The sequence below is a fragment of the Apostichopus japonicus genome, chromosome 9 (assembly GCF_037975245.1).
Source record: "Apostichopus japonicus isolate 1M-3 chromosome 9, ASM3797524v1, whole genome shotgun sequence".
Taxonomy (NCBI): domain Eukaryota; kingdom Metazoa; phylum Echinodermata; class Holothuroidea; order Aspidochirotida; family Stichopodidae; genus Apostichopus; species Apostichopus japonicus.
In genome coordinates this window covers 14,489,650-14,507,963 of record NC_092569.1, presented here as the reverse complement: position 1 = coordinate 14,507,963, position 18,314 = coordinate 14,489,650, and the positions used below count along the sequence as shown (strand labels likewise).

The 18,314-nt window shown below is 38.4% G+C and overlaps 1 protein-coding gene across 1 annotated transcript in view; it reads right to left on the bottom strand.

Moving 5' to 3' along the window:
• The window catches only part of LOC139973252 (diphosphoinositol polyphosphate phosphohydrolase 1-like), a 30,256-nt gene extending 12,437 nt beyond the window's left edge, over positions 1–17,819 (bottom strand). Inside the window, exons 1-3 of the mRNA XM_071979801.1 lie at positions 17,496–17,819; positions 14,568–14,678; positions 6,339–6,477 (exon numbers count right to left, since the gene is read on the bottom strand). Coding sequence (XP_071835902.1) covers positions 6,339–6,477; positions 14,568–14,678; positions 17,496–17,768 — 523 coding nt within the window. The 5' untranslated portion in view covers positions 17,769–17,819. The remainder of the gene's footprint in view (positions 1–6,338; positions 6,478–14,567; positions 14,679–17,495) is intronic.
• Between the last annotated feature and the right edge of the window lie 495 nt (positions 17,820–18,314).

Sequence of the window (18,314 nt, the reverse complement as noted above, 5' to 3'; positions counted from 1 at the left end):
CATTCTGGTGCTGCCCAGAAGATTGGAGGAAGGGGTTGGTTGGGTAAAAGGGGGGTACATAACGGCCAGACCTACATACTCGAGCTATATGTCCTAGTTTACCACAGTTGTAACAGCTAAGATCTTGAGCATGACAATAAGACCTTAAGTGACCGTACTCACCACACCCAGAACAAGCACGCTGTGTCTGTGATGGTTGACGATGCCAAGGACTCGGGCCATCCTGTGATGGAGGGGAAGATTTCTGCCAGGTCCGTCTCCCCTGTTTTTGCGGAGATGGTGGTGGTTGACCTCTCCTTCCACTGTGAGACTGGTCCAGTGAGGCTGCATTTACCGTAGTGGATAGGGAATGTAACCGATCTGCAAAGCTCTCCTGGGTTGTGGTTAGCTGTTGGAGTTGGTCTGCTAATCCTTGGACAGCCATCAACACTTCTTCCTGTCGTGACGAATCCACAGAAGTGGCGAGTTGGTTTGCCGCCCTACGTATTTCCTCGACAGTGGTAGGGTCTTTTTGTAGGACAAAGGGCCTGATGTGGGAAAGTAGGCCTGCCAGAGTAGCCTGGACAATTTGTTCTGACGAGAGAGATAGATCTGAACCCCTCATGCTCATCCTAGATGTAAAATCGTTAACAGTTTCAGTTGGTTCCTGTTTAGCTGTAAAAAACGAGCTTAGTCTTTGCCAAGTGGGCACCACATCCTGAAAGCGTAACAAAAACGCAGCTTTGACTTGTGTGAAGTCTTTCCTGACAGAGTCATCAAGACAAGTAAACCAATCCAAAGCAGAATCTCTAAGGAGTAGTCCAAACATAGCTAAGGCATCTTCATCTTTACAGCCTTTAAGTGTTACAAACTGGGTTAAGCGAGCCAGCCAACGCTTGGCATTTTCTGTAGATAACCCATGATAAGGGGTGGGTGCAATTGCTGGAACAGTTGAAGCCATTGTGAAACGAGTAGATGAACGAAGGAAATACGGAGAACGTGTCATGTAAAACTTAAAATAGGAATTTTTGCTCCTCCACCAAATTGTCACAGCGGTATATGAACAAGAAAATAAAGGCACAAACAAGTAGTTGAGTTTAATGCAGAGTATATTGTATCTTCCTTGGCTGGATGTATGCTACTAAATACAAATGGTGAAAGTTGCATCTTATATACTCTTTTACAATGGATTACAAGAGGATGGGACAGGATGTTACTCTGTCTACATAAACAGTGGTTAAGCTAGTGTGAAGCTAACCACACATCCTGCTGAAGATTACATAATAAAAGGTGCACAAACAGGTGTAGGGTTTTGGTTGTAGAAAGTTACACTGGAGGTTACAGTGTGGATGATCTCTTGTGATAACAGTAAAATGCTCTCTGTTATACAATGTTTTGTCCTTGATGGTTGCAAGTTCCAAGGCAATCAGTTCATTACGTAGTTACTGCCGCAAAAGGCCAAGAGAGGAGGAAGCAGATCGCAGTTAAACCAACTTTTTTCACTTTATGTATGGAACAATTTTTCAGTACATTTCCATGTGAAGTAACAGAATTTTTATTTACGTGGAACTGGTAAATTGTAATAATGAGTTAATGTTCTATAGATTTTTCAAAATCTTTTGCATAAATGTTTTCTTTGATTAATACAGTACCAGGGACATAGCCAGGTTTCTGGTATGGGGTGGGGGGCAAAGTCAACTTCTGTCCCCATTTTCAGGCACTAAGCGGTGGAACAACGTCCTGGGGAGGGTATAAGGGGCATCCTCCTCCCCTGAAAAATGTTGTTTAAAAAAGGGCTTAAGATTCAAAGGGGTTGTTATCGTTTCCATTCTTTGAACTGAATTTGTGTACTAAGAGGAGTACATTTAAATATTTTTTGCTCCCTATGATTTGTCACCGTCACCACTCACGTCCCCAAAAAATTCTGTGGGGGGGGGGAACTCGCCCACACTGTCTACGCCACTGTACAGTACTGTAAATGAACTCAAACTGATTTGATTGTTCTGTATAGCACTACAGTAGATTTATTTCACAGTATTTTAATTTTTTATTTGTACCTTTGTTGTACTAGTACTTAAAGTGGGGATTTCTGTTAGAAGAACATTGTCATTTGTCCATGTGCTCTAGATTATTTTTTGGTGGAACTAGTACAGTATATTTAAATAACAATGTGGTGATTTGATCTTGTATAGTTTTCATGTTATCTTGTGAAGTAGTTTTATTTTCTTTTTTAGTACAATATATACAGTAAAGGAACTCCAACTTGCTGTTCTGTTTTTTGCCAGCTCTCATAAATGAAGGGAAAGGTGCCCTTATAATCATATGCATAACATTGAATAGTCAAGTTGTCAACCAGAGTGTAGTGGTCAAGCGACTTGAAGGGATGCCATCCTGGCTGTTACTAATGGTTACATTGTGCCCATTGGGGATTAAAATCACATTTTGTGCTCGAATTATGTCCATATAAGTAAACTCATGTAGCTAAATATATTTCAATTTTGCTGGCACAAGGCCTAGGAAGATAGTGAGGTGGGAGGGGGGGTTAGTGGGTGTCTGAAGGAGTGAAGGTGGGTCAAGAGAAGGAGCCAGCTTGATGGTATTGATGGTGAGTTTATGGAGCTCCAAATGCCAAAGGTAGTATGAGGGTTTTACTTTTGAGAGATAGGGAGTTCGGCATCTGCGAAAGTTGTGGGAAGGATTCTAAATGCTGGTGAGGATATTGGGGGTGTAGAGAAGATTAAGCTTTGCCAACAGAAAGAAAGGGATGAAATCTTCCATGCTGAGCTAAAGTGCTTCTTTCAAGAGGGTGTAAATATTGCGAAGGTGAGTTTTGTGGTTGTCACTGTGGCGATGCTGCCATAGTCCAATTTAGAGCGGATGGTGTCCTACCTACCAGACCTACAGTAGGTGGTGTTGAAGAGAAAGCATGTGTCACCTTTGACCTAAATCAATATACTGTAATTTACAAGGAAACAAATCACAACAAAGTTTAAACTTTTAATTTGTACAAAACTGACAATATTCTAGTTCCACTATATTTCTCTGAACTAAAGTAAACTTGTTATAAGCTTGAAAGATAAGGTTTGCCATGGAAAGAACAAACGAACTATGTAAGTATACAACATAATTATCATAAAATCAAGATATATAGATACCAATCATGTTACTCTCAGTTTCACTCCTTGCTTTCACTTGCCAATTCTTTTCTGAATGCTTCTCTCCTTTCTTGCTACAAGAAGTCTTCCTTTTTTGTAACTTATCTCCATTTACATTCTAACAAAAGCATTTACTATTAATTTTACCCAATAAACAACAAACGTATGAAATTTGAAGCAACTGCCCACTTAAGTCCTCGTTTAACAATTCTTTAACAAGATCTGCCCACCGATTCTGAACTGGCTCGTGTTGCAGAAGTTTTTGCAGAAGATGGTCTTTCACATTTTTATTTCTCAAAATAAGCAAGGTCTTCATGTTTAAAATTTGCTTTGTCTGAAATTCCAGTCTTGAAAAGCATGAAAATATTATCATTAACTAAGAGTAATCCACCTCTATTTTGTTTTTCCACCCAGGCTTTACTTCACCTGCAACAGACATACAGTTTAAGTACTGTAAAAATATTAAAGCATTCTGAGTACTCTTAACTTTCATATAACGTTTTTTAAGGGCAAATGGCACATAACCTGCTAATTATCTTAGAATTTGTTCCTCATGTTTTTCAACAATTAATGTATCTTCCAAATTTATGTCGTCTGGAACATCCAGCCTCTCAAACTCTTCAATCATCAGCTTCACCATAAATTCAACTATATCCTGTAGCATGAATATTTCTAATGTCCTCGGCGGATGCAAAGTTTTTTGGCAGCCATGTTTCGTGTTAAATTAATTTTGTTAATTTTATAACACTAGGTTCCCAATGCAATAACAAACATCGCTAACGTTATTTGCCTAACGAACGAAGAAAAGTTTTATCGGAAAATACTTGACTAAAAGTACCTATTTCGCCATTACTTGTTCATATATTGCGATGAAATATATGCTGAGATAAACAATTAATTATTAAGTACGAATCTTCGCATGATTCGGTGAGAAATGAAAGATATATTCCGATCGAAATTATTACAGGTATGCGTAACGTAACATATATGAGTACTGTGTATACTATTTCAATTACATATACGTTAGGATCGGAGTGTCTGTTGCTATGTTGTGAGGGACGCTATATACGAAATGACCTTTGTACCAGGATTACGTAATAGCTGATGATGGCTTTACCCGTGTTTGTGCCCTGAGGCATGTTTACTTATGGCGATCAAATTTTGTCGGTTACAATGATACTTCAAAGTGGGTTTTCTCCTTCTGTTTATAGCTCCATGATCAGACTAGGCTAGACCTGTCAAGATACTGAAGCTACAGTAGGATAAAGACCTTTCTACTCTTGTTACGTGCTCCAGACACTAATTTCGGTGGTAGAATAAGAAGGAGGGCAGTAGGCCGGAATGATCTCGTCACTGAGAGAGGAGCTTATAGGTTACCATGTGCCAAATTTGTATCGCTCAAGGGGAACTATTTTCTAATTTCTATTTTTCTTCACTATTTTGTACATACATGTATCATCCAGCACTGGAAACTGGGGGCTGATTGGATGCTCTATAAATTTATCATCTTATAACACACCTATTTGGAAATTAAAATTGGAAGTACACTCTAATATATACCGTGGTCTAATATATACCCAGGCACTGCACTATGACCTCACTAAACCTCCATTGACGTGTTTCTGTTTTATTGTCTCTGACATTGTACACGCAGGCTGTACGTGATTTCCATCGTCGTTACGTCTCCATCAATCTGGCTACTTACGTCATGTCTATGAGTACTTAATACTTCATCCTCCCACAACCAGAGGCACCCCCAAGGGGAAGGCCTGACAGCAACGTTCACAGTTAATTGGAATTTTACTTATGTCACCCAATCTGTGTCATGTTGTGTAAACAAGAGCAAATTAAACTCTGCAGTCCCATGTATATATTATACACATACACAGATATACACAAATCTGTAATACCAGGTTGTAACTATAAAACACCTTTCCTTTCACCAAACGACAAACTTGTGAACTAAGACAAGTTTGTGAACTAAGCAGCTGAGTTTTGTCTTCTAATCAAGCCAACTGAGTATAAGGGATTATAAGGATTTATGATATATGTCAGTGAGGTGAGAAAATATCAGCAACCCCCCCTCCCCCCCCCCCAAGCAAGCTAACAAGAAAACAATTACTTGTTGTTGTAGGTCAACTTTTGTATATTCAACAGTGAGCTATATAAAAAAAAAAAAAATAGTATATAATAACAACAGACCTAGATGAGAAGCACTAGCAGAAGATGAAGGATGGAGCCACATGAGGACAATCCAATCGCTATTTCTCATCAGGCTAATGAGAGCTACTTAAATAATGGCTTTCTTTAGTTTATTGAGCGCATGGGGAAAGGGAAGAAAAACATCGTAAAACTTGATCTTTGGGACAGGAGACTTAATAAGGAAGTTGGGTATGGGTTCCCCGAGGTATTGAGACTAAACACAACAGGGAGGACACTTCATTGAGCTATAAACAATAGTATCCCCACTTCATCTCTATTTTAAAATTCAGCTCTTAAATTATACAGCATGTTATGCATACAGTCTTACTATATACTGCACTAGAGTGCAATTTGTATAATTACTGTAATAATTCTCAGTTCTTATATAGCGCAACTTACAATAAAGTCTCGCTGCGCTGTACTTAACCCTGGTCATTGGTAACTTGTCACACCTACACACCAAAGTGTGCACAATTCAAACAATCTCTCCTGGGGCACCATAGTGCACCACAGCCACGTGTCCCCTGGGGGACTTCCCATAGGGTGCAGCCACAAACCAGCGCACGCAACTATATTTACAAGTCACCTCGCAAGTCCCCATTTATTCACCTGGGTGAAGAGGGGCAATGGAGATAAAGTGCCTTGCCTTGCAAATTACCCATCCACAAAATCTACTCTGGGAAGAAGCCAGATCAATCGAGGCGTGAGACTTATAAACAAACACCTGTAACTGCAGAAACTATTGGGGGATTTACAGTTGAGATACAGGCCCCGTCAAACGGAAGAAGAAGAAAAAGAAGAAGAACAAATGAAAGAAGAAAAACAACAAAACGACAAGAAGGAGAGTAAAAAAACATGAAACGATACAGCAAAAAGTATCCATGGACGCATAATTAGTGCATTACAGCAGTTTGCTATAAAACTGTAACTATAAAACAGTTTACACTGTACAGCATGTAACAGTTGACAGCCGAAGCGCAACTGTTGTTTTTTTTTTTTTACCTATTCTGAGTTTGTCCTCCCATAATTCGAATTCCTCCGTGACTACAAAGCTGTAAACCGACGTTCTGTGTTTGGTACCGTTGGCTGTGATGTCGTCAAAGGGACCCAACGTACCGATCACCGTTCCTGTGACACCAGCCTGAAGAAAGAGAGAGAGATAGAGAGGGATGAATGGCTAGAGAAAGGGGAAAAAATATTTAATTAAAATTTCAGTATATTGTTGACCAAAATTCTGGACTCTCCTTAGGCAAAACATTGATTATGACATCATGACATGTGCCGAGGTTAATATCTTAGACAGTGTAAGAAGTTTAAGTGTGTACTTAATATATATGTAGTACTTATTTGTCCTATCTACACTTGCTGCTGTTTTGTATTACAGTTTTAAATTGGGTTACAAGTTCATTCTAGACACGGTAGAACGATATGCTAAGGTTGTGAGGAGACAGGTAAGCGAGGAGCAAAGTAAATGTAGTTTTAAATTGGGGTCAGAGTGTCTGTACATGTAAAAAGCTGACAGTCATAATAAATCAACATGCGTGCCTGATATGTGCAGGTACAGTTGAAAGTGGAATGATGGCAGGGGGGATGAGGGATAGAGGGAAATGGAAGTAGGGACCATTGTGACAGCATTCCCTGCGGTAATCTGCTATATGAAACATCTTAGCTGAATGCCTTAACACAGCTTCCAGCCATTGATTTCGGCAACCTGTTTGAACAGGGTTTACAGTCTGCATAAAATTTACCGCAGTTTACCAGAGAACTTAAATTCGAAGTAAATTGTTGACTGGTTCCATAACAATATTATCAATGCAATGCCCCCATTGCAATACACACACCTTTCCCAACTATTGTACATATGAGGGTTCTACGTAGGTGATATTCTCACAATTTCTGGACCAACTGTGAAAGTAATTCCTACATAGCTGCTGGTTTTATAACTTTTTAGGTGAAGTCACCCAAGATAGAGCCTGGGTACGAGAAAGAAAAAAAAGAACTGCATCAGCTTTTTCAACTGGTCCCCTTACATTGAGACTACTGTACATATAGCCACATGATGATGTCTGCGCTACTGCACCTCAAGTGTAGTATCACGAGTCCCTTAGAAAGGGAAGCTAGATATTACACACCTATGACAACGGCTTGAGCTAATGAGGGATCTACTACACTACACTACTGTACAACACAGGTGTACACATAATCTTAAAACCCCAATAATGAAAAAAAAAATCTTTGTCAAACTTCCTCATAAATTTGCCTTCTGAGAAAGTGCCGTCCATATTTGTTGGTGCAAATGTTGTTGACAAGCTTTGTGCTGCATACATGTGCTGATTGACAGAACCATCTCTGGAAGTTCCCATACATACAGTAAAGTATGCACATGTGTGGGTGCTTTTGCAGTTCCTGTTTGTCTTGTTCCTTATTTTGGTGGGCCTCTCTACTTAATTAAATTAATCAACCATAGTAACCAATAACATTTAGCAAATTTCATCTTTCCTGTTCCTTGAAAAATATCTCGTAAATCACTGTTACCAGATGTTCATTACTTAGTGTAGCTTTTAAAAGTGCTATTAAGAATTGAATATATGACTGCCACAGTAAACATATGGAGAATTTGTGTGTTCAACTTTTCAACCTGCAAAATAACACTTGAAATCAAAGGCAAAGCATATTGATACTATTTTTGCATAGATCTCTTTATTTCTTCTGACCCTTCTTTCACCCTTTTCCAGCTAATGTATTCCAGATGTCCTCTGGACCATGCTTTTTTTTAAGTATTAATAGAAACCTTCCAACCTCAACAAAAAGAAAAAGCAATTTCCAAAAAAAGACTCTGACATTACAAAACAATACTGAGAAAATTGCACCCAGTGGAGAAATGAGCTCTACTGTATTGTATGTTTATGCATGACTTATGAATATTCATATCCTTGGACAACCCACACTATTGAAGAACCAATGAATGAAGTTTGAACGAGATTTGGCTTGATGCCAGTCATCAGCTGTCCATGTGGATAGCATGTGTATGTGGAAGTTCACTGTGTGAGCCTTTTACGAAGCACGGGGTGTCGCAATATGCAATGAGTGGGTTTTGAAATCTGTTGTTACATTTGTAGAAAATTCCCCCTGACGAAACCTTCTTCCTTCTCCTGGGAAGGAATGTAAACAATGAAAGCTTAGATCCTTAGTATATATACAGCAGTTACAGACTTTGTCAAAACAATATAGCTTCAATGTGCACAACTGTGTATGACGTACAGTATAGTGTACAGTAGATAGATACCTACACAGTGTTTACCACCAATAGGGAAATGATTACATCATAACACGCTAGGAGATAACATGGATTTTAGAATCTCTCTTTAAAGTGATAGTAAGAGGCTTTAAAGGTATACAGTATATATTTAAACCAAGTGACCACAAAATATGCTAAATCTGCAAAATGGACCACAATTTTCAAATGCTTACACCTAATGTTAGACGTCATCCCCACCCACCCACATAACATGCTAGAATGTCAAGTATTGATCCACTATGTTCCCACATTTTTTATTGCTACCCACAATTTAGCAGATCTGTTACTAACTGTAACTGCATCTTGTCTATTAAGTGAACCCATACCTGTATGTCATGAAGATGTTTCAGAGTGGTCAATACATCACAGAAAATACTTTTCAAAGGTTCATGCAATTTTTGGCATCATAAATTTTGTGGCCCATACTGACAACCCTTAAAACACATTCTCACATTCTTGACTGTACCTGTAATTGTCTCCACAATGGACCATTTGATACTAGAATACAGTAACTTAGAGGTATGCTGTATTGGCCCCAAATATGCTAGATATTCAAATATGGTCATCATTGGTCAAAATTCTTTATCTGTTTTCATTACAACCTTCAAGGAAATTTGCCTCACTGGGAAATTCAGTCATCTTGTGACTTCAAAATGTCTGAGAACAATTTGGAGGGTAAAGAACTAAAGACCTCCAGGAAAGTACTTTTTGAAAACTTCTAGCAATTATCGCATGCTATAATTTGGGGCCTATACTGACTATCTTTAAGTTTAAGGTAACATATACTGCCTGTCTTAAAGGCATTGAAGACTCGCCCCAAACCGTGTGCGTTCATCTGAAAAAGCTAACTTTCCATTGCTTGCAAGTGACGTTTTGTTCGTGTCCCTACAAAATGGGTACAGTAATGAAACGTGATACCTTGTTATCTTTTATCTAGACCTGAGATGTCCATCGCTGCTATTATATGTACACTGTGCTGTTGGTATTGACCCTAGCTGCATGTACTGACTGTGCACTAGTGTCTAATTACCGACAGTAGCAAGCTGTGTGTGTATTTTCTGGGATTGATGGTGGTGTCTAACACTTCTGTTACACCTCATTCGAAACTAGGTCAGATTGCATTTCCTTTTGCTGGAGTCTTCACACCCTTTAAAGTAACATATTGCATGTCTTAAGTTTGTAAAGTACAAAGTGCACTGTGATGAAGGTGTGACTCAGGCCAAGTTGCTTGTACAGTACAAGAGGTTGTGACGCTTGTTGTGATTTTGACTGTTATGTCAACCATTATAGCTGACCTTTGCTTGAATCAAATTTGCTTGCATATCTACCTACTGTATAACAGTCCGTTTGTTTTGAGCTCTACATCAACATGTACTGGGCAGTACTGAATACACATACCTGGTCAGTACCTAAACTAACAAAGGCAGATGTCCAGAGACAAATGTTTACCATTTACAAGTTATAACAAGGTACAGTATGGCAAAGTCAGAGGTTAAAAAAAAAAAAAAATTGTACACAGGTCCCAGACACTATGGGAGGGGAAAATGGGACTATTGGCTTCTTTCATCTCTCTCTCCCTCCCTCCCCCCTCCCTCTACCCCTACTATTCTCAAACCAGTGTCAGAGTCTGGGCTACAGACACTGCCGCAAGAGAGAAGAAATTGATTAATTCAACTCCTTTCTTCATACTGCTGCTCGTTCTTATTAGCTGAGACACTGACGAAGGTCTATGTACAGTAAAACTGTTTCAACGTTTTCATCCTACTCATGAAGGTTTGTTGAGAATGCAAACTTTGCAAAATTATTGTAATTCCACACATTTAGTTGAGAATGCACAATTTGCAAAATTATCGTTTATTTACACAATGTGCATTCACTTAAATATCCTTCACATTTCATCCAGAAAGCAGAACTAGAGCTATACAAAGAAAGAAAATTGACAAAACAAAATATAAAAAAAAACAGAATTTTTTCTTTTCATTATGTACAGGTACATGTATATATAGGGCTCTCTAAACACTGTTTATAACTAATTAGTACCATGAGGGTAGAAAAATAATATGAATGCATGCCACACAGTATTGTGCTCAGAAATCAAAATATTACTGTGTACAACTGTACAGATATACATACTAAACCACAGGGTACTAAATTCATGCACATAGCACAACCTGCAAGTTTTTGGCAAGATGTCGCACCTAAAATACATTGTTACAATTTGAAGCTCATATGACTTTCAAGGAGCATTGACCTTAGAGTAGCAGTGGCCATGATTAATTTGTAGTTGCTATTTGACACTAAAATCCCATTTCTATTTACTGTCATTTATTAGGGTGACTAGTCACTCGGACTGTAGTACTCTGGTTTTATAATTTAAAATGAAATGGAGGTTAAGTGGCTGACTTGAAACTAAACGGTAACGTGTATGGTACGTTCTGTATGTTATTGTTCTGTATGTGATTAAGGGTGCTTTTACACTAGATCTACATCAGATATCGATGTCGTCATCTGATCCTGACGTCGAGATCACGGCTGTAGTGTAAACCCACTTCAGATCCGGATCTGATCCTCCTATTTTGATGCTGGCATAGACCAAGATCTGATCCGAATGTCGAGATCAATTTTGCAATGTAAACACTCCCGCATCAACAGTGCGCCGAGATGTCCCTCATTACGTCACATGCATTCTCGAGTGAAATTCCAGTCCTGTATCATGATTGTGCTAATTCCTATGTAGATTGAGTGTGTGTGGGCCGTGCATAGAGTTTTGCCACCCTAAGGCTATGCAACCATGACAACAAAAGTTTTGGAGTATATGTACTACGCGATACACGGCTGCGCATGACACATTTCCAATCCGAATTTTTATCAACATCCGGTGAAAAGCTGGGGACGTATCAGAGTACGATAAAAGTGTAAATGTGTCCGGATCAATGCATTAGTTTACCCCATGGAGAGATGATTAGAACTCTGATAACTTTCAGGGGATCTGATCTGGAGCACCCTACTGTTAAATGATAAATCTGACGTCGGCAGTTGAACTACAACACTACATATCTGCACACGGCGATTGAATATGTAACATTGTAATTTAACTTTTACAGTAAATATTGTAACTGAAAAGTAACAAAATGTTACCACAATTGGCACTTCAAAATATAGCTAAGTTTACTAACCCTAGGCTTTCTCAGAACGCCACTGAGACTGCACGGATCACCCAATGTATAAAGTAAATACTGTACAGTACTGTATTCACTGGAGGATGTATTTATGCAATGTAATTTACAAAACCTTTGCCCTCCCTGTTATGATCCCCTCATGATGATGATAAACATTACATCAGTCAGTACAAAGATTAAATCAAGAATTTAGAGAGCTCTATTGAAATATGATACACAGATATATTGAAAAGTGTATAGATGTATGAGCCACTTAGTGTTATTTACCTGTAATGTAGTTACTGTACATGGAAGGTTACTAGAGCAGAGTCCAAAAGTTCACGAAAACATCCATGATTCAAAGTGACTTTGGTAAATACACCCTACCACAGTGTGAATATGACATTATTTATACTGTATACTGTACTTGAAACTGAAAGAAGGCGTTACAGTCCCAAGAAACTGTTTATGTTTCACTAAAGTTGTCAACTATTAATCTGCTAGCTAAACAATTCTGTCAACGAACATTGGAAAAATAAATCAAAGTTTCATCATTTTGTGACATGGCGTGGCGGAGAGTCACAAGACAACAATAACAAATGTATAGAAGTGGAAGCCACTTCTAAGAGCTGCACACGTATGAAATTGCACACAAATGTTGTAATAATGATGTACTGTACTGTACGGTAGGCATCACTACTCAGATGGGAATAATTGACCCTGTATCGCATCGCAAAATGTTTGCGAAATGGGTCAAACTGATATGGATGTGCCGAACAGTATACTGTATATAGAGCTTTAGCTCTTTTTGTGAACATCAACGACAGTTCAGTATTTTATAAATGACAATTTAATTCTACGGGATCCTGCAGCCCCACTACTGTACGGTATACACCATATCCCAGCAATTAACATTCTTGTAATTTATACAGTAACTGCACGTTTTAGTTTTACGAGCAGAAACGAATCAAAGCGACGTACAGGGGCGACACACTGTCATCAACCAGCACGACCTGTCTTAATGCCAGGGTAACATGGCTGATTGACAACTTCTTCTTTAACATCATGGACTCTAAATTTTCATTAAAAATGAGATCCACTGAGCTGGAATGTCACATTGACAGATCCAAGAGCTATCCTCAATGAGCTACAAGCACGGCTCTTCAATAAAATATAGAGAGGCGCTAAAAATAGCTGACATTAATAATGTCCTACAGGCGGGGGTACAACCCTTCGATCCTGTACGTACTGTTATTAAATGTCGGGCAGACTGGCAGTCCGAGGCAATGCGAATGATCCATCTCGGCAGAACGAGCATTTAATTTGAGAGAAATGAGACTAAATCTGGTGGGTTAAGTACTGTAAATTTGATTTTTTCATTACTGGAATGAGAATTTAAGGGGCATAAATTTATGTTCCAATCAAGTTGTGCACTATTAACATGAAGATGGCTATGTCTATATATAGACAACATTGAGGTCTATGTAGGCTTGTTCTACAACCTGTAGATGGTACAGTACATACTGTATAACATGTACCTGTTTACTGTACATACTGCTCTATGATACCAATATGCCATTTTAATGAATAACATGTGTTGTACACACCAGGCTTCTATCCTGAATGACTATATAGTACATGTATACAGTATCAGCAATGGAATAATTTATATTGAAGCATCTCTTTTTATTCAGTGCCAGTTCTTCAGGGTTTATGAGTTTTACTGACAAATTTCTTCTCATTAAATATGGAAAAATTGTACAAATTTATGCAATTCTAGTGAATAAGAAACTGATATGAGCCTTTATGAGGTCTCCCCCACGATCTGTGTTACAATTTGCCAAGGTTTGCGTGATATTGAGATGTATGCGATACACTACTGGACAAGTTATTCCCTTACACAGCATTTGATTTTCCTACAGAAGGATGTACTGAAGAAGAATGATGTCACACTATTAAAGAAAATTAATGTACACACACTCTCAAGAACATACTGTAATTATAGCTGTTGGGTCATTAGTATTGTTACCTACTGTATGATAGCATGCCAAAAGTTGTAAACTGATTTGAGGGTCACAGTAAAGTTGGAAAATGGGGTTGACATACCCTGTTTGTTCTGTTAGATTGTTTTTGACAGCAACGGACACAGTAAACAGCAATCAGATTATTTGTGAACACTTTTGTTGAGGCTTTTATCTAAAGTACAAACATTGCAACATTGTTTACAAAAGGTTGTTAAGAATTTAAAGACAGTAAAGGATTAGAACTGTAGGCCTAAGTTAATAGCTGTAGGCCTACATAATTAAAATGTTTGTTCTTAAGGGAAGGCTCAAAGTCAACAAACTGCAATTGCAGTAACTTTGTTTCTATGTAGAATTAATATACCGCTGTACACTGTCCACTTAAGTTCTAAACTGAGTTAGGGCCTTAGGCTGTGTCTCATACCTATTATCTTGTACAAAATTCTTTCTTAAAAATGAAAAAGAGTTGTGTAAATTTAAGAAGTACAATAAATGCTGTACACCTGTACAGGCCTAGATGGTACATGGTTTGATATTACATTGTTCCATATTCCAATTCCAATTCTGCCCATTTCTCAAGTTTGTAAAGTTAAAAGGCCTATCTGGCTCTTAGCTCGATCAACCAATGTTTTGATCTGGCCCACACACGTACCACGTACAGTATATAAACTTAACCTAACTGCGGAGCCCTGCATGACTGTGTCCTACAGTACTGTACTGTTAATGTGTGCTTTGACATTCACGTTTGACTTACTTCTTCTAGAAGCTCCCGTACCGCTGCACAGCTGGAATCTTCGTTCGGCTCTAAGCCGCCCCCTGGAATGACCCATGCATTAGATGATCTACTGCTGGACACTAGTAATACCTGGGTAAAACACAAAGCAAACAAAAAAGCAAAATAAAAGGATACGGATACTGTTCATATATCAAAATATTTTAATTTAATTTTATATATAATGTACTGTATATTATACTCTAAAGTGTATTCTAATACATACATGTACCCAGGCAGCTGGGCAGATGCTACAGCACACACACTGTATGTAGTACTACAGTATTTACTACATATCAATCAAATCACATGCACATACTTGCAGTATGGTATTGCTCAGAATCCTAGCCAATCATTAATATTTCAAATACCATACTTTAAAGGGCATTTGCTGTACCATACAAAAAACAAAAAATCATCATAGACTTACTTCCCCCCCCCCCCAAAAAAAAAACAATAATTTCCATATTCAACTATGACCTATCAATATACGTAAGTTGTAACCTTAAGTTACTACCCACAAATCCACAATGCCACCACAAAACTACTGTCTCAATATATACACCTAGACTAGAGCCACTAAACAGGAAACCACCAGAGATCTCAGTATGAAGCTATCCCTGCACTGAAAACAATCAAAGCATCAGCTGCCAAGGGTAAACAGCTGCAACTAAAAATATGTACAATATAAAAATGTTGTCCATAAAAAAATAACTCAGAAAATGTTTCCTCCCAATCTCCACAGTGTTGGCTACAGTACAGTATATATTGCACATGAAGGTGTTAAAAGACAGCAACGTAGACTTAGTTAATATACATATTATACAGAATTTGGCACCAATTTTCTGCAACTTGTCGAAATATGTATGTCTAAATATGTAGAAATTTGCTTTTACTGTATCACTGTTTCCACCATACTGTACTACATACAGTACGTTTACAACGGTGATGATTTGGCTTGTTGTACTCATTGTAATTAAATTGATATTTAGCATGAATGGCCCCTTTTCTTACTGCAGGTTTCAAATGAAATATCTTAACGTTCAATAGCCTTCCTAAAAATTTCCTAAAAAAGTGTTAGGAAAATGCAAACATTTTGGAACTAACCTACAGTAGAGCTACACTCATAACATGCAGTGCTTACTAAAATTGTTACTTTTCTTGTGATTTGCATACATTTCTCATGTTTTGGGCACTTTATCTACAAATGGTTTGACCTACTGTACATATATGTGCAGTACCTTGACCGTATAAGTTGCAAAATGAGGTGTGTTTTGTAGAAGACCTCAAACTTGTTTGTGATCAAAATTCTAGAATAAGGGAGGAAAAATGGGAAGAATAAAGCTGAGAGTGTGAAGGAAACAAACCTAGAGAAAAAAATTGGCATTACAATTCATGTTTTTCTTTTCTAATTTTTAGTTAATATCCTGCCCAATTATTAAGTGAGAAGTTCAGTCAAATCACTCAATTAATAATTGGGTTTGGATGAAAACATATTGTTGTTTCGAGTCGACCTCCCCTATAAATCATGAAACATACTGTGCAAAAGAATAAAGAAATAACAGACAGGGAAGTGGGGGCTCACTCGAGGTGGCATACTCCTATGAGAGTCTTTATCAATCCATCTGCAGGAAAAATGCCATAAAGCACCAGGATAACATCTTTTTTGATATGTTATCAATAAGGTTTTGTCTTTTTGTGGCTTGTATGTTGAAGAGCATTAATGGAAGTACATGTGGTGCAATGATTGGTTCAATTGAGGCACTTTTAGACCCCTTCAGGCCTCCCAGGAGCAGCCTACAAAAATGATTTACTGCTATTGTAAAAGTAAAGAGGTTTGTTTACAAGTGACAAAAACTTCAGCCTCTCATAGCAAATATCTGCATCATCAAGAAATGGGAAATTGATGATGCCACGAATGGCCAACTTGTCAGCTATCCAGTGATGGGTAGTGTTTAGCTTGTGAGAACTCCTATCCAGACTTAGAGACCACATTACTTTTGTGATTTAGTGTGTAAGTCAATGGGCCTGTTAATAGTTGTACATACAGTACTGTATTACCTCGAGTCATCAAATTTAGGGCTTACAGTAGACTACTGTAGTTTATATGTGTAGATCCTTGTAACAATAATTAGGCCTAGCCTTAGTAGGCTTTAGAATTTCTAAATCTATGAGGTTTCATGCTTTGGGGGCACCCAAGCCCACTGTGCAAAAAGAAGTCCAATCCTCACAGTCATAGGGCCTAGCCTAGGCCCTATATAGCCTAGGCCTAAATGTTAAAAGAAATAAACCTGTGTGGTGGTAACATCATGCTGTTACTTGCTGTAGGCCCAAAAATACAACTAGACTACTGTAAGTGTAACAGCATATTAGGCCTAACTTAATAGAATTTCATCTTGAAGGGAATGCTGTGGTGGACCAAATTCACCTGGCACTGGCAGTATACAACCACCAGCGACCCCTCCTGGCATCCCAACCACTACAGTACTACTACTGGTCATTTATCCGTCCAGACGGTTAAGAAGTAAAGTTCAGTCTAGACTAGATCATATGGGTACCTAGAGCTGACTATACCTATTAGGCTACAAGCATAACAGTTAGTAACATTGTTGGGCCTACAGTAGGTCAGTAGTATCCAATACCCGAGTATAATTTAAGTTGTAAGCATAGGACATTACTGCATAAGCATAGGCCAGGCTTTCCTGCCTAACCATGATAGAGAAGAAAGTGTTACCGTGTTTCCCGGAATGGAAACACGATAGCATTAGAAATGCATCCTTTCAATATCAAACATGATCACCGTAGGACAAGGGCAATTTGAACGCTAAAAAACATTTGAATCTTGTCTTAGACCCAGGCTAGGGATTGGAAGGTCAGTCGTGGAGACAGTAGCCTAAATAGGCGACTCACCTCATTCTTGGATTCGCTACGAAAACAAAGTCCAGCCGCTCTTTTGCGATATCCATCTGGGTAGTATGTCCTAATATTACAAGCCAATTTTGCTGTTTTTTTCCTCTGAAGTATACACTCCCCTGGCTTGTGAACTAAATCCAACATATTTAAAATAATGTAGTTCGTTGCCCATTCAAATGTGCGAAAATAATAGTCAGAATGTTCACCGGATTCCGTTTTACAATTTGATTCCATGCGAGATTTTGCTTGCAGTAATCGACCTGGAACCATATGTACACATGTATGATATGTACGATATGTATGCTTTGTACGTATTCCTTGTACATGCTAAGCTATGCTACAAGCTATTTACTCTAACAATACTCGTGCCCTGTCACTCACGTGTAACGTGCTGATTATTCACACTATTCATACTGAATATTCATATCATAACTTATGGCGCTGTTATGGGTCATAAAATATCACTAGCTCTCACCCTAGATTGTTCGTTAACTCAAAAAGGGAAAAATTAAATTAAAAAAGAAAACTGAGAGAAAAAAAAAAACACTTGTTATATTTTTAATGCTGATGTTTGCTACTTGCGACGGTGGTAACATTCTTACACTTCGTCGATTTTTGTTATTTCTATAGTAATTTTTGGAATGTCGGTGTCATTTTTTTCTCTCGGTATTACCAAAATGATAATAAGGCATTGAAACCGGAGGGCAACATCTGGGGAGGGGCAGTGGCGGAGCGTCCATACAGTCAAAGGGGGCGGATGCCCCCCCCCCTGGCGGACTCAAATGGACTGCTGGCGCCCTTTTCAGCTTTTTACCA